Source organism: Danio aesculapii, chromosome 11 (genome assembly GCF_903798145.1).
Source record: "Danio aesculapii chromosome 11, fDanAes4.1, whole genome shotgun sequence".
Classification (NCBI taxonomy): Eukaryota; Metazoa; Chordata; class Actinopteri; order Cypriniformes; family Danionidae; genus Danio; species Danio aesculapii.
The window spans coordinates 792,610-806,213 of record NC_079445.1 but is presented as its reverse complement, the minus strand read 5'-3'; the positions used below and the strand labels follow the sequence as shown (position 1 = coordinate 806,213).

The 13,604-nt window shown below is 37.0% G+C and overlaps 2 protein-coding genes across 2 annotated transcripts in view; both read left to right on the top strand.

Moving 5' to 3' along the window:
- Positions 1–2,065: 2,065 nt before the first annotated feature.
- On the top strand, positions 2,066–3,673 carry hrh1 (histamine receptor H1). Its single transcript, XM_056467705.1, has one exon. It carries the CDS (start codon positions 2,066–2,068, stop codon positions 3,671–3,673), a length of 1,608 nt encoding a protein of 535 aa, XP_056323680.1.
- An 8,465-nt stretch (positions 3,674–12,138) lies between these two features.
- The window catches only part of atg7 (ATG7 autophagy related 7 homolog (S. cerevisiae)), a 95,481-nt gene continuing 94,015 nt past the window's right edge, over positions 12,139–13,604 (top strand). Inside the window, exon 1 of the mRNA XM_056468103.1 lies at positions 12,139–12,718. The gene's annotated coding sequence lies outside the window, so the exon portion shown is untranslated. The remainder of the gene's footprint in view (positions 12,719–13,604) is intronic.

The following is a 13,604-nucleotide window of genomic DNA, read 5'->3' as shown; positions in this document are numbered from 1 at the left end:
CATCCAAAACTAAAAGCGTAAGGAGGGTGAATATTTGTGCATGTTTGAGCTGTAGTGTGCAGTTCCGCACAGCATGGATGACAGGAGTAACTCCAAAAATATGAATGCAAACCTGAAACTTGATTGATGAATATGTGTACATACAGATTAGTTGTGTAATATGCGGTGACGCGCAGCATGATTGACAGCTGTAACTCCAGACAGAAGCAGACGACACACACACAGAGGGGTTTGATGAGGTCTGGGGGTTATTTATGGCGAAGCTCAGATCGAAAAAATCTCTCTTAGCAACAAGACAATGTTTGCCTCACATATCTTCTGAACATCCATGGCTTCAGCTTAAGCCTGCTGCGTAATGAAGCTGCGTGCGTCTGTGCTGTCGGAGAGACTTTTCAGATATGTGGATGACAACTCAGACTACAGCAAAAAAAATAGTTCAGGTTTTATCTTGTTTCTTGTCCAAATTTCTAATTATTCTTATCTAGAGTTGAAGGCAAAATTATTCGCCCTCCTATGAAATTTTATTTTTTTTTCAAATAATTCTCAGGTGTTGTTTAATAGAGCGCTTTTTTACAGTATTTCCTGTTAGATTATATTTCCTATTGTATTTATTTTAATTCGGCTTTAATAAAGCAGTTAAAGTAAGTTTTAAGTCGTTATTATTGCCTAATTAATCTAACTTTAGCCTAGTCAATTCCGTTCCATCACACATATTTTTATTGACACATGATCTGCTCAAACTAACCCACATGACTTTTTTTGATGCCTGTTATTTATTCGATAAATGTGTTTCCATCATAGTTCATGCACATTTTATTCTTATTAGATAAAATGTTTATCATACTTCTGCATTCTTACATATGCTGTAGTATACTTTAGTTTTACTATAGTAAACTGTGGTGTACTGTGGTGTATTGTAATATAATTGTATTGTATTGTAGTGTATTGTAATATAATTTACCCTGTAGTTGTAGAAAACTACAGTTTTAGGTCATTTGCTTATATTACTATAGGATCGCCACAACAAATTAATTACTGTAGTGGTTGTGTTACCATAGCAACTGTAGAATCGCCACAACAGATCAATTTCTGTAGTGGTTGTGTTACCATAGCAACTGTAGAATCACCACAACAGATCAATTACTGTAGTGGTTGTGTTACCATAGCAACTGTAGAATCACCACAACAGATTAATGACTGCAGTTGTTGTGTTACTATAGCAAATGTAGAATCACTACAGCAGAGCCATTATTATGGCTGTTGTGTTACCATAGCTACTGTTGAACCACCACAACAGATTAGTTACTATAGTTGTGTTACCATAGTAACTGTAGAACCACAACAAAAGATCAATTACCATAGTTGTTACCATGGCAACAGTAGAATCACCACAATAGATATTTACTATAGTTGTCATGTTACCATAGCAACTGTACAATCACCACAACAGATAAATTACTGTTGTTGTTGTTGTTGTGTTCCCATAGCAACTGTAGAATCACCACAATAGATCAGTTGCTGTATTTGTCATGTTACCATAGCAACTGTAGAATTACAACAGATCAATCACTGTAGTTGTCGTGTTACCACAACAACTGTAGAATCACCACAACAGACTAATCACTGTAGTTGTTGTATTACCATAGCAACTTTAGAACTGCCACAAAAGATCAATTATGATAGTTGTTGTGTTACCATAGCAACTGTAGAATCACCACAACAGATGAAATACAATATAGTTGTTATGGAACCATGGCAACTGGAGAATAACCACAACAGATCAATCGCTGTAGTTGTTGTGTTACCATAGCAACTATAGAATCGACACAACAGATCAATTACTGTAGTTGTTGTGTTACCATAGCAACTTTAGAATCACCACAACAGATCAATCGCTGTAGTTGTCGTATTACCATAGCAACTGTAGAATCACCACAACAGATCAATCACTGTAGTTGTTGTGTTACCATAGCAACTGTAAAACCACCACAGTCACATCTTGTCTTTGGTCCTCTCTTTTAGAAGCGCCGTCATCCGGATATGACTTATAAAACCCAACGTGACTATGTGCTTTCTAACAACTTTGACATCATGTGACACCTTGGAGCGCCCAATGGAGACGACTACAATACTCACCACCGCAAACAGCCAGTTCAAGAGAATCGACAACACGACTCTCCTGATCCCGTCCGCACCTCTCCACCATCACATCAACAACGCAGTGCTGGGCATTTTCCTCGGGATGTTGTCTCTCCTCACTGTCATCATGAACCTGCTGGTGTTATTCGCCGTCAGAAAGGAGCGTACGCTGCATACCGTCGGGAATTTGTACATCGTCAGCCTCTCAATAGCGGACCTCATTGTTGGCGCGACCGTGATGCCGCTGAATTTGGTGTACCTTTTGGAGGACCAGTGGAAACTGGGGCACGTTGTCTGCCAGTTTTGGTTGGTTATGGACTATGTGGCGAGCACGGCTTCAATATTTAGCTTGTTCATTCTTTGCTTGGATAGATATCGCTCTGTTCGACATCCGTTACAGTATCTGAAATATCGCACACGAGGACGAGCGACACTGTTGATATGCAGTGCATGGCTCCTGTCTATGACTTGGACTATTCCTATTTTGGGATGGCGAATGTTTGCTAGCGTCGATAAGAAGACGGAGTTGGAAAACCAATGCGATACTGATTTCCGCTTTGTGACGTGGTTTAAAGTGCTAACCGCTATACTCAACTTCTACATCCCTTCATTCCTAATGCTCGTGTTTTACTCGCAGATCTTCATCGCAGTGAGAGATCATTACAGAGAGTGGGAGAACTATGCAGGTCCTGCGTTAAAAACAGAAGCAACGGATACGCTAACTAATGGATTGCAGCTACAAATAACGAAGGCCTCCTCCGAGAAGGAGAGTTTGGGGTTAAACGCCTATTCTCAAAACGAAGGATTGCTGGATCAATACAGTCTGGAGCAGCCTTACAACTCACGAGAAAACACCGAAGACGTTACATCTGAGCCAAAGAGGAAGATGTGTTATAAGAAAAAGGCCATTTTTAATCTTTCCAAACGCATGAGGAAAAGCGCACAAGACTCTGAGATTTCCTTTCAAAGCGATGACGGGGAAACGGTCGCAGAAGGGCGGCCATCTTTATCACTGGCATTTCTGCAGTCGGAGAATACCGCGCAACCCCAAACGTTTATAAACGTTAGCGACTGTAATGTGTTGGTGCCCAATTCTGTGGGGAACATTTGCGAGAGCGCGCCGACTGTAGATATTCATAATTACACCGCAGTTCTGTGTACGCCACCGTCCCCGCCGTCTCCGTGGGCCGAAAACAGCCCTCCGCTGGACGCCTCCAATGCATTGCCTGCGAAACAATCATGGCAGAAACTTTGCGAACAGTCCAAGCAGAGCATTCACAGCATGCGCATCCGCAAGGAGAGGAAAGCGGCGCGGCAGCTGGGGTTTATCATCGGCGTCTTCATGGTTTGCTGGATCCCGTATTTCATCACGTTCATGGTCATGGCTCTGTGCGAAACCTGCGTCCATCACGAGCTCCACATGTTCACCATCTGGCTGGGTTACATCAACTCCACGCTCAATCCCTTCATTTACCCGCTGTGCAATGAAAACTTCAAAAGAGTGTTCAAGAAGATCTTTCATATGAGTAGATAGAGTTAAACGTGTGTGATTGTGTGATCGTGTGGTGCTTTTTTTTTTACAGTCGAAGGCTAAAATATTTGCCTTGCTCTGAAATTTTAATTAAAATCAAAAAAATTCCAAGTGCTGTTTACCACAGAGCTGTGGCGAGGCTACGTAACATTGAAGCTACACTCAAGTTAAAGGTGTAGTAGGAAATCTGCCACAATGCTAACCGGTTAGCATAATATCTTTGAAACACAGTCCCTCCCCTGCCGTCCAAAGCCACGCCTCCTGAAACACGAACGCTCGCACCGTAAAGATGACAGCACAACCCTCTCTCACATGCTGTCCTAAAGCGACTCTTCTTAGTGTTTGGCCGGCGGCGTGCAGGGATTACACTTATTATAAAGCCATACTTGCATACTATTTCAGAGTAGTAGTAAACAATATAGGGAGCTGTCATTGTTCAAATAGGTTGTCACAGGCTGTCATTGTTCAAAAATGAACCAATGTGAAAACAAAAGCAACTTCAGAGAAGCAGGCTAGGTGGAACAGCACTATTTACTGATTCTCTGTTGATGAACTAAATAAAAATCTTAATCTAAATATCTTAAAGGTCCCGTGAAGTGCTTTAAAATGTGCTTTTTTTATTCGATGTTTGACGTAATCTCAACTGAAAACGCAGAGAGGGCGGGGCATAGCTTAGCTTCTCCCCTTTATAAAAAAACAGCCAATAGCATTTTGTTTCATCACCGCTCTGCCAGTGAGAAGGGGTGGGGCATGTAAGACCCTAGAGAGCATTCGATTGGTCAGAAGATTTGAGGAGAAACTGAAAGTATGAGGTGATGTGAAAGTATTTCTTCTAAATGTGAATTTTGTCATTAAGGTGAAGCGGACATTTTAGAAGTGGGGGAAGGGGGGCAGCTGTATGAAATCTAAAGGTTTACCTTCTTAATCACCTGTTTCTAAATGGTCTGTTTCAAAAAGTGAGGGGGATGTATGCCCACCGTCCGCCTGGTTGCTGTGCCCCTGGATTTGTACCACACTAGGAAACATCTAAGGAAATGCTATTTTAATTTCACTCGACCTTTAAAGCTAAAAAATGAATATGAATGTAATTTGATGATTAACAGTACCCGGGGTCACGCTGTGGCGGAATGGGTAGTGCTGTCGCCTCACAGCAAGAAGGCTGCTGGTTCAAGCCTCGGCTGATATTTGTGCATCTTTGTTTTGGTCTCTTTATCTCGCCCAATGCCAGTTTAGCCAATTATATTTCAGCACCCTGGGTTGCCTTGGTGGAAAACAACATATTTCATTCATTCAGTCAGGAAGGCTCTCTTAAAGCATGCGCCCGTGACCGAAATGCTACCTCCGGTGGACAGTAGCAGACTCCGAAATGAGACGCAGATTCAGAGTGGGTTAGGGCAAAAGCAACTTTAAGGATGGATAATATTTCTTCTATCACGTGTCATTGCTCTCAGTTAGATAATGGTTTAAATCACCCTTTGGGCTCAATAGTCAGGCAGACGCACGTCAATCTGGCAACCTACGCTTGCGTGGACTCATCAGAGGAGGAGCTGAGTGAAAATGCAATACTTAGTTCAACCACTGGGTGTCAAACTTACTGCAACTTGCAGTTTGCTTGATAATTAATGAATGAATTATGTTAATAAATTATGCAAGTCATTGGACAAGAGTGGTTTGTTCCTTAGCCAACAGAACAAATATATATATATATATATATATATATATATATATATATATATATATATATATATATATTAAGGGGGTTAATAATATTGACTAAAAATATTTTAGAGTATATAATATTTAGTTTAAATGTGAAAACTGTGTTTATTCAAGCTAAACTAAAAGAAACAAAAGGTTTTGTCATGTTTTGTCATGTAATGTTGTCATGAAATAGTGTGAAAATGCTCTGTTAAACAGCACTGAAGCATCTGAAATAGCTGAAAAAGTCGTACAATTTCACAGGAGGGCGAGTAATTTTGCCTTCGACCGTAAGTGTTTCTTGTGACTCACTGGTAGTTCTGTGCATCTGCCATTCTTGTGATCTTGAAAGTACAGAGCAATCTTATTATTTATCGCCGAGTGTCAGCTCGACACGTCTGCAATCTGCATCAGATTGTATGATATTATATGATAAATGTATTCAGTACAGAGCCGGGCTGTGTCTCAATCAGCTCCCTTGTTCAGCACTGATCAGGGAGTCAGATGTGTTAAAGGAGTAGTTCAAATTACCCCATCATTTGCTCTCTCTCAAGCTGTCCTCTGTGTATATGGCTTTTTTTTCTGTCAAACAAACACAGTCAGAGTAGTTTTACATTTTATCTTCTTACTGGATAATGGTGTTGGATTTATTCTGAAGCGTATATTTTGAAGAAGCAAGAATCACCAATCCACCAAGCAAAATAACAAATAATTTACTTTTTAAAAAACAAAAGGTTATTTATTTATATTTAACCATGGGAGAAAAGGGTGAGACAGGGCAATCATGCAAAGGATTAATGGTTGAAATGTTGCTGGTATGTGAAAGAATCCAATTATTCATCTATAATTTACCTTTAAAAACTTTATATGTGAAAGAAAATATCAGTTCTGCTGTTATCCAGATTACAGTTTTGTATCATGAGGATTTTCTCATGTCATGGGGCTCAGTGTCCCATTAGCTGTGTTTCCATCCAAAGACGTGGATTAAATGTATGCACAAAACTGGAATATTGCATAAAATAAATTGCATTTGCAAGAAAAAAAAGGCTGTATTTATATTCAATGAGACACTAAAGAGAAGAAAATCATCCTGATAAACTGATCAATATTGCTGAGAGAAGTGTAGTTTGATGCAGTGTTGGCATTTGTTTTCTCTCCTCTAATAAATAAACTGCGCCTCAGAAGACGAAGACGAAAATCAACGAACGCGGTGAATGCGGTGGCTTTTGGAGGTGTGAGACGAGAGCACAGACAGATGCTCAAGACAGTTCTGGAGTGATAATAATAATAGAAGAAGAAGAAAAATACTGAAGCACTGTGATGACGGACTGACGGAGGCCTTTTATAATCAGCTCAACAACATTTGACATCTGCATCAATATAACGATGCATTAATGCAATGTCCCTAAAACAAAGATGGATGGAAACATATAGTGTCTAGTGAACCAAGCTCATCAGTGCACTTATCAGTGCTCAAATTGATATACACAACCTTCTGATCCACAGCTAAGGAGCTGATTGAGACGCACCCCTGGTGTGTGTGCTTTTAGGAAGATTTAGATCTGATATATATATTTACAACTCTAAATGGACCAACCACGACCCTTATAAAAGATCACTGCCATTTTTTAATGGAATACTGCAGTGTTTTATTAACTTGTGTAAAATGCATTTGCTGTATATCAGTATATTATGCCTCATTTCCACTGAGCGGTACACTGTGGTATAGGATAATACAGTACAATTTGGTATAATTCACCTTAATTAGGCTTGCATTTCTACTGCCAATATCATCTTTACTTGCATGACACTATGGCATGGTGTATGAGGAAAAAACTACGTTCATACCTCAAAGAAAGCCATGCGGGCCCTTCATGTCATATCTTCTGTGCAATCAAGTTCATTATTTTAAATGTACAGTAGGTGAATAGCTAACATGCACAACAAGAGAAAGCAGCGCTGCTTGTGCTTTCTAGACGCAACAAGTGAAACAACCCTGTAAATCAGGGGTGCCCAAACTTTTTCTTATAAAAACCAAAAACCAAACTTGATTGAGGGGTGTGGGCTGAATATACGCCAAACCGAATATATCATATCATATAACAGTATGGGTTATTTCCTCATTTATTTGCTAATATTTAAAAATAACATGAAAAATTGGCTTTAAATTATATTAACTAATGCAGTGTCATTTTAAACATTTGACAATGAACTTATTATTACAGTAAAGACATAAACAATCTCATCTATAACACAATGGAGTTCAATGCTGAAAACACTTGTCAATCTGCGTCTGCCTTGATTTGCTTTATTTTAAAAGTCTGATTCATTTACAACATTTAATTGAATCATTTCATTTCAGTTGTAGCTCAGCAATAAAACCAAGAAACAAAGCATTACATTAAAATTGCAATAATGATCTCTGTCAAAGGCATTCGCCCCAACTACATCCCCATCATTCTCTCTTTTTTCAGATGGGATGGTGGGCCAAATCAACTTTGGCCCACGGGCCCTACTTTGGGCATCTCTGCTGTAAACAATAGTTATGAGAGAAACAAAGCTTTTCAGGAATTTTAATTTTCAGCCAGGCAGCTCAAGGGCTTCCCGTAAACTGTCTTTTCATTACAAAATTGTCACGTTTAAGATCAGATTTAAAAAAAATCTGCAATCTTTACGACCTGTTAGATATACGATATGAAGTGGGTCTCAGATCGGACAAGAAGCACTGCATTAAATTCCATTTCACCCCCGCCACGTCTTTAAAATATGACAGTCTATCTTACCCTATTGTTTTCAATGGAGTTTCTGCTCTAGCCTGTTGCTAATGACTGCGTTAGTGGTTACAACAGTCTTTCTAGCCTGATCTCACGAGAAAACGTTAGTATTTTACGTTTTGTCAGTTTAGTGGCTAATTCGTACGAGTTCAGTCGTACGAAATTGTACGATTTTAAAAAGGAGGCGTGGCACCTAACCCCACCCCTAAACCCAACTGTCATTGTGGGATGAGCAAACTGTACTAAATTGTACGAATTAAATCGTACGAATTTGTACGAATTAGCCAGTAAATCAAAAAGTTACGAATTGCCGTGAGATTGTGTTGGTCTTTCATATCGTTTTACGCTTGAAACAACTTAATGAATGCTTAAGTCTATTTAACTGAATGTATTGTAATTACATTACATCGATGCTGTAAAAACAACCTTGTGAAATTGAAAATAGTCACCTTAAGCTTTCACCGGAAGTTTATCGTCGGCTTTAAAACTCAAGCAGTGCTTAGAGCCCATTAATGATTCACTGTTTCGCATTGCTCGAAACAGCACATGCTGGTCAAAACTATGTAAACGCAACAAAAGTAAACTTATTTCATAAAACAACAACTGTTAAATAATTCATAGTTTCTCCACTAGAGGGTGATTTAGGAACTCAGTTCCTCAAGAGCCGCTGCTCTGCACAGTTCAGTATCAACCCTAATTAAACGCACCTGATTAAACTAATCGAGTCCTTCAGTCTTGTTTGAAGCCTACAGGTCATTGTTTTGGATTAGAGTTGCAACTAAACTATGCAACTAAACTATGCCCTCCACGCACTGAGTTTGACACCCCTGATCTATATGATACAGTAAAGTAAACATAGATCATGCAGCTTCATTAAGATTGCCCTCTAGTGGCGAATCACTGAACATGTTTTTACAGATCTTGGATCAGTTTTACGAGTTTGTAGATGTTGCGACAAGCTAAACGGATTTATAGGTTATACTTTAAATAAAGTTAGCGATATTTGCTAACTGCAATATTTGCATTGTCTTTTGTTGCATTTGCATGGTTTTGACCAGCAGGTGTCGCCAACATGAGGTGTTTCAAAGCTTCAAATTACTGAATCATTTGGTGAAGCAGTCGATTCAATTGTAATGAAGCTTTGAAAAGCTTAGTTTCTCCCATCACTATTGAGTCTAAATCCACCCATTAATACCGTACTGTGTTAGACAACCTTACAAAAGAGCCCTAAAAAAACCTAGTATGGTACTGTTCGCTATTTTGGTACTTCTGACAGTGAAATTGGAAGTAAATGCACACCGTTCTGTATTGTTCCAAACCATACCACTCAATGGAAATTATCCATAAGATGGAAGGCTAATGTTATTTAGGTGATAATAAATTAAAACTGCAGTATTACAGCACTTTAACTAAAGTATTACCACAATACAACCGCAGTAAATACTGCAATACAGCTGCAATACTACAACACATACACTGTACAGTATAACAGCAGTAAAAGTGCAGTCAACATGCATTTCAATATCACTCCACTGCAGTTGTACTGTATACTTTATTGACAGTCTGTTTAGCTCTTTTTACTTCATCAGTACTCCAGATTCTACAGTATAGCCTACTGTGCTGTAGCTGAACTAAACTTCATTATTACAAGTTTGCAGGTGTACTTGGTTTTACTGCAGTTAACCTTCTATATGCTGCAGTTTTACTTCTGTTCACTATGGTAATACTGTAGTTAATGTATACATTGACACTGAAAGTGATGTATGGTTAGTAAAATGTGGATTTGGTGTGTTTGAAGCAGAATATTGTGTGTTAATTAAATGTGAAATGTGTATGTAATTTACAGACAGTTTCATTAAAGGGACAGTTCACCCAAAAATGAAATTAATTCCTCATTATTTACTCACACTCAAGTGGTTCTGAACTTTTGTGAATTTCTTTCTTCTGTTGAACACAAAACAAGATATTCTGAAGAAAGACAGCCACTGACAGCCATAGTATGTCCAAAACATGGACTATGGCAGTCAATGGCTGTTTTTTTTTTTTCAGCATTCTTCAGTATATCTTCCTTTGTGTTTAACAAAAGAAAGAAACTCAAACAGGTTTGGAAAAACTGGATGATGAGTAAATGATAACAGCATTTTATTTTGGGGTTGGCCTATACTGTCCCTTTAAGAAAGCATTTGGTGGGAGTTAATGCACATGACATCAGAGAGCGCAGCACACAAACACTTGCTAGAATGGATACAGCTGCAGCCAGAAGTTAACCAGAAAGAATAATTCATACTATTTATTAAATTATCCATTAATTGTATATTATTAATGTCTACCCCTATACCCCAACCCTCACTGTAATGTAAAAAGAGTAAATATATAGAGTATTATTCATATTATTTATTAAATTACCCATTAAATTATATTTTATTAATGTCTTCACCAGCCCTAAACTCAACACTCAGTAATGTAATGTATAAATCATTGTTGTACAGTGTGAAAAATTACACAGTTGTGCAAATTATGCTATATTGCTGTGAGTAGCCGCAGCTGTATCCCATCTAGACCTTACCCACAAACAGGTTCAGTTTGTTCAGCTATATTAACATTAAAGAACTGGATAATCAGATATTTTAGTGTCTAAATGAAAGCTGGATGGTGTATGTACAGTATACTATGCACAAACTGTCTGTATACATCACCTGGATGATTGCAGTTCATTTGTTCTCAATTTTGTTCTTAATAAAAATATTTAATTGACGAAACAGTGATGATTGAAACCACACTCATTTAATGAGATATGAGGGGATGATGAACCTGACTACAAAGGCTTAATGTTAGTTATATAAAACAATTGTGTGTGTGTGTGTATATATATATATATATACAATTTCAGGCTATATATGTATATATATAAATATATATATATATATATATATATATATATATATATATATATATATATATATATATATATATATATATACGTACGTACGTACGTACGTACATACATAAGTACATACATACACAAACAACACACACACACACACACACACACACAAACACACACACACACACAGTATATATACAGTCTATATATATATATATATATATATATATATATATATATATATATATATATATATATATATATATATATATATATATATATATATATATATATATATATATATAGCCTGAAATTGTTCATACCACTGGCAAATTTGGACTCAAAGTTTTTGTTCAAATGTAATAAATAAATGATGAGATATTTTTTTCCACAATGATGCCTCTTTTTCTTAATATTTGTTTATATATTAAATGCTTTAGTGAACTAATTTTTTAATTTAATTCAATTATATCTATTTCAATAATCAAACTTACTTAAGTTTTGAGTATTTTGAGGAATATTGAATGTATGTTTACCTCTAATTGGTTATTTCAGCAAATTATTCTCAAAGATGACTTATAAAACAAACTTTAAATCGAAGAAAGAGGCTATACTGTTTAATTTTAAAACTGAGATTTGCAATCCAGTGGTAGTGCTGTAAATAGATGGTCACATCAATGTTTGTATCTTTAGTTTAATTGCAATGATTAATTGCAATAATGTTCATGCAGCTGGTTGTTGCAGAATAAATCCCTTCAGTCGCTGATGAACACTTCAGGCTTTATTTCCTGATAATAACCGGCTGTAATGTACACAATCCCTTACATAAATCCAAACTATGAAGTGTGTCCTATTATTATGTTGCTTTATTGTTTTAAATAGCTAAAAGTTTTTTATAATAATAATAACAACTCATCTAAGAGTGGAGGTTGATGGATTTACTTTCCAGATACACTAACATGCCATTTATCTTCTTAAAAACGCATTCATCTAAATAGGGTGACTTTTATTAAATTCCCTAAATTAAGACAGTCTTTAATGTAAAAGAGCTATAAGATGTCCAGGACTCTAGAGGGCTGACGCTTCAGTAGATGTGTGGTATATTAAAAACAGCAGCTCAGCTGGATTTTCAGGCTGGTTCACTGTCGTTTCACACCTCAAAGATCAGCTGATTCGCCTTCAGAGGGTTAAAATGAAAAGGAACAGCGTTTATAGGTTTTTATCAGTCTTCTCTTGTCTGCTTGTGTGCGTTTTCCTTTTCTTTTGGGGTTTTGCCTTTTATTCGATGGTTTTGGCACCATAAGACTCTTATTGGACTCTTTCAGAAACAACACAAGAGAACGCGACACACACTTAAACAATTGAACGACTAATCAACGTGATTTAACTATATTTGCACATCGTTTATGATCGCGTTTATAATTAAACACCATTATAGTAAACGCGCGGGTGTGTGTGTGTGCTAACACCGTTAACTCTGACAGCATTTGTAAAGATGTCAACACGTTGAAGACAGCATTTCTAATTCGAAAATTAGTTCAAAGAAAACTTCACCACGTCTTTAGTTCTGTAGCTTAATCGCTTATTTAATTATTTGCGAAACGATAGCTGTTCATATTCCAAAACAAAACAACTGCGCATGCGTGAAGCATGCCTGTGGTCACATGACGCCAACAAGGAAGTGTTTGACTGGTAAGTGATGTTTCTGTCATGTCTTTATTGCTGCTTTTACTCTGAATTTATCCCTAATATGAGTATAATTATGACAGAGAACATGTCCGATACTGTGTCTTTCACTGAAATGTTAGCTTTGTTTTCGAGACGACGGATTTACCGAAGCAGACAGTAACGTTGGCTGATATTACAGCACTAAAGAACGCAGATTTTAATTTTATTACGTTGATATAACATTAATATGTTTGGTAGATGTTTGTGCTTAAATACTTTAATGAATAATTTGGACAACAAACTTTCTGAGGTGAAAAGGGGAAGCGCGTCTTCAAAACTAACACACTTCCACAAATCAACTATCACAAAATGACTATATTAATGAAAAAACAATAGCAGGTTTGAGGTGAATATTTAACGAGAGGATTTTACTGTTTTCAAATAATTTATTTATTGCTTTTAATGCTTTTATCTTGATATACGACTCAAAGACGAGATTTAATCATCTGCTTCAAATTAAATTAAGAAAAGTGATTGTTACAAACACAGACAGCACATTAAATGTGAATAAATCTTCAACTTTAGTGTTTCAAATGACTTTAAATTACTTTTTAAAAATGTCGATTTAAAATAAAAATATTGGTATAAAATATCCACCTTTATATAATTTATAGCCTTTAGATAACTGATATACAGTGGGGGAAATAAGTATTCAACACGTCTTAAAGACGCCTTTCATTTGGAGAATGAAGTCACATGATCCTGATCCTGATGGTTCTGTGGGTTTCAAACTGAGCTTTTTTGTATTCTCTATTGGATTGGCATCAGGTGATTGGCTGGGACATTCTACAGCTTGATTTTCTTTCTCTGAAAGCATCTGAGAGTCTCCTCGGCTGTGTTTTAGATCAGT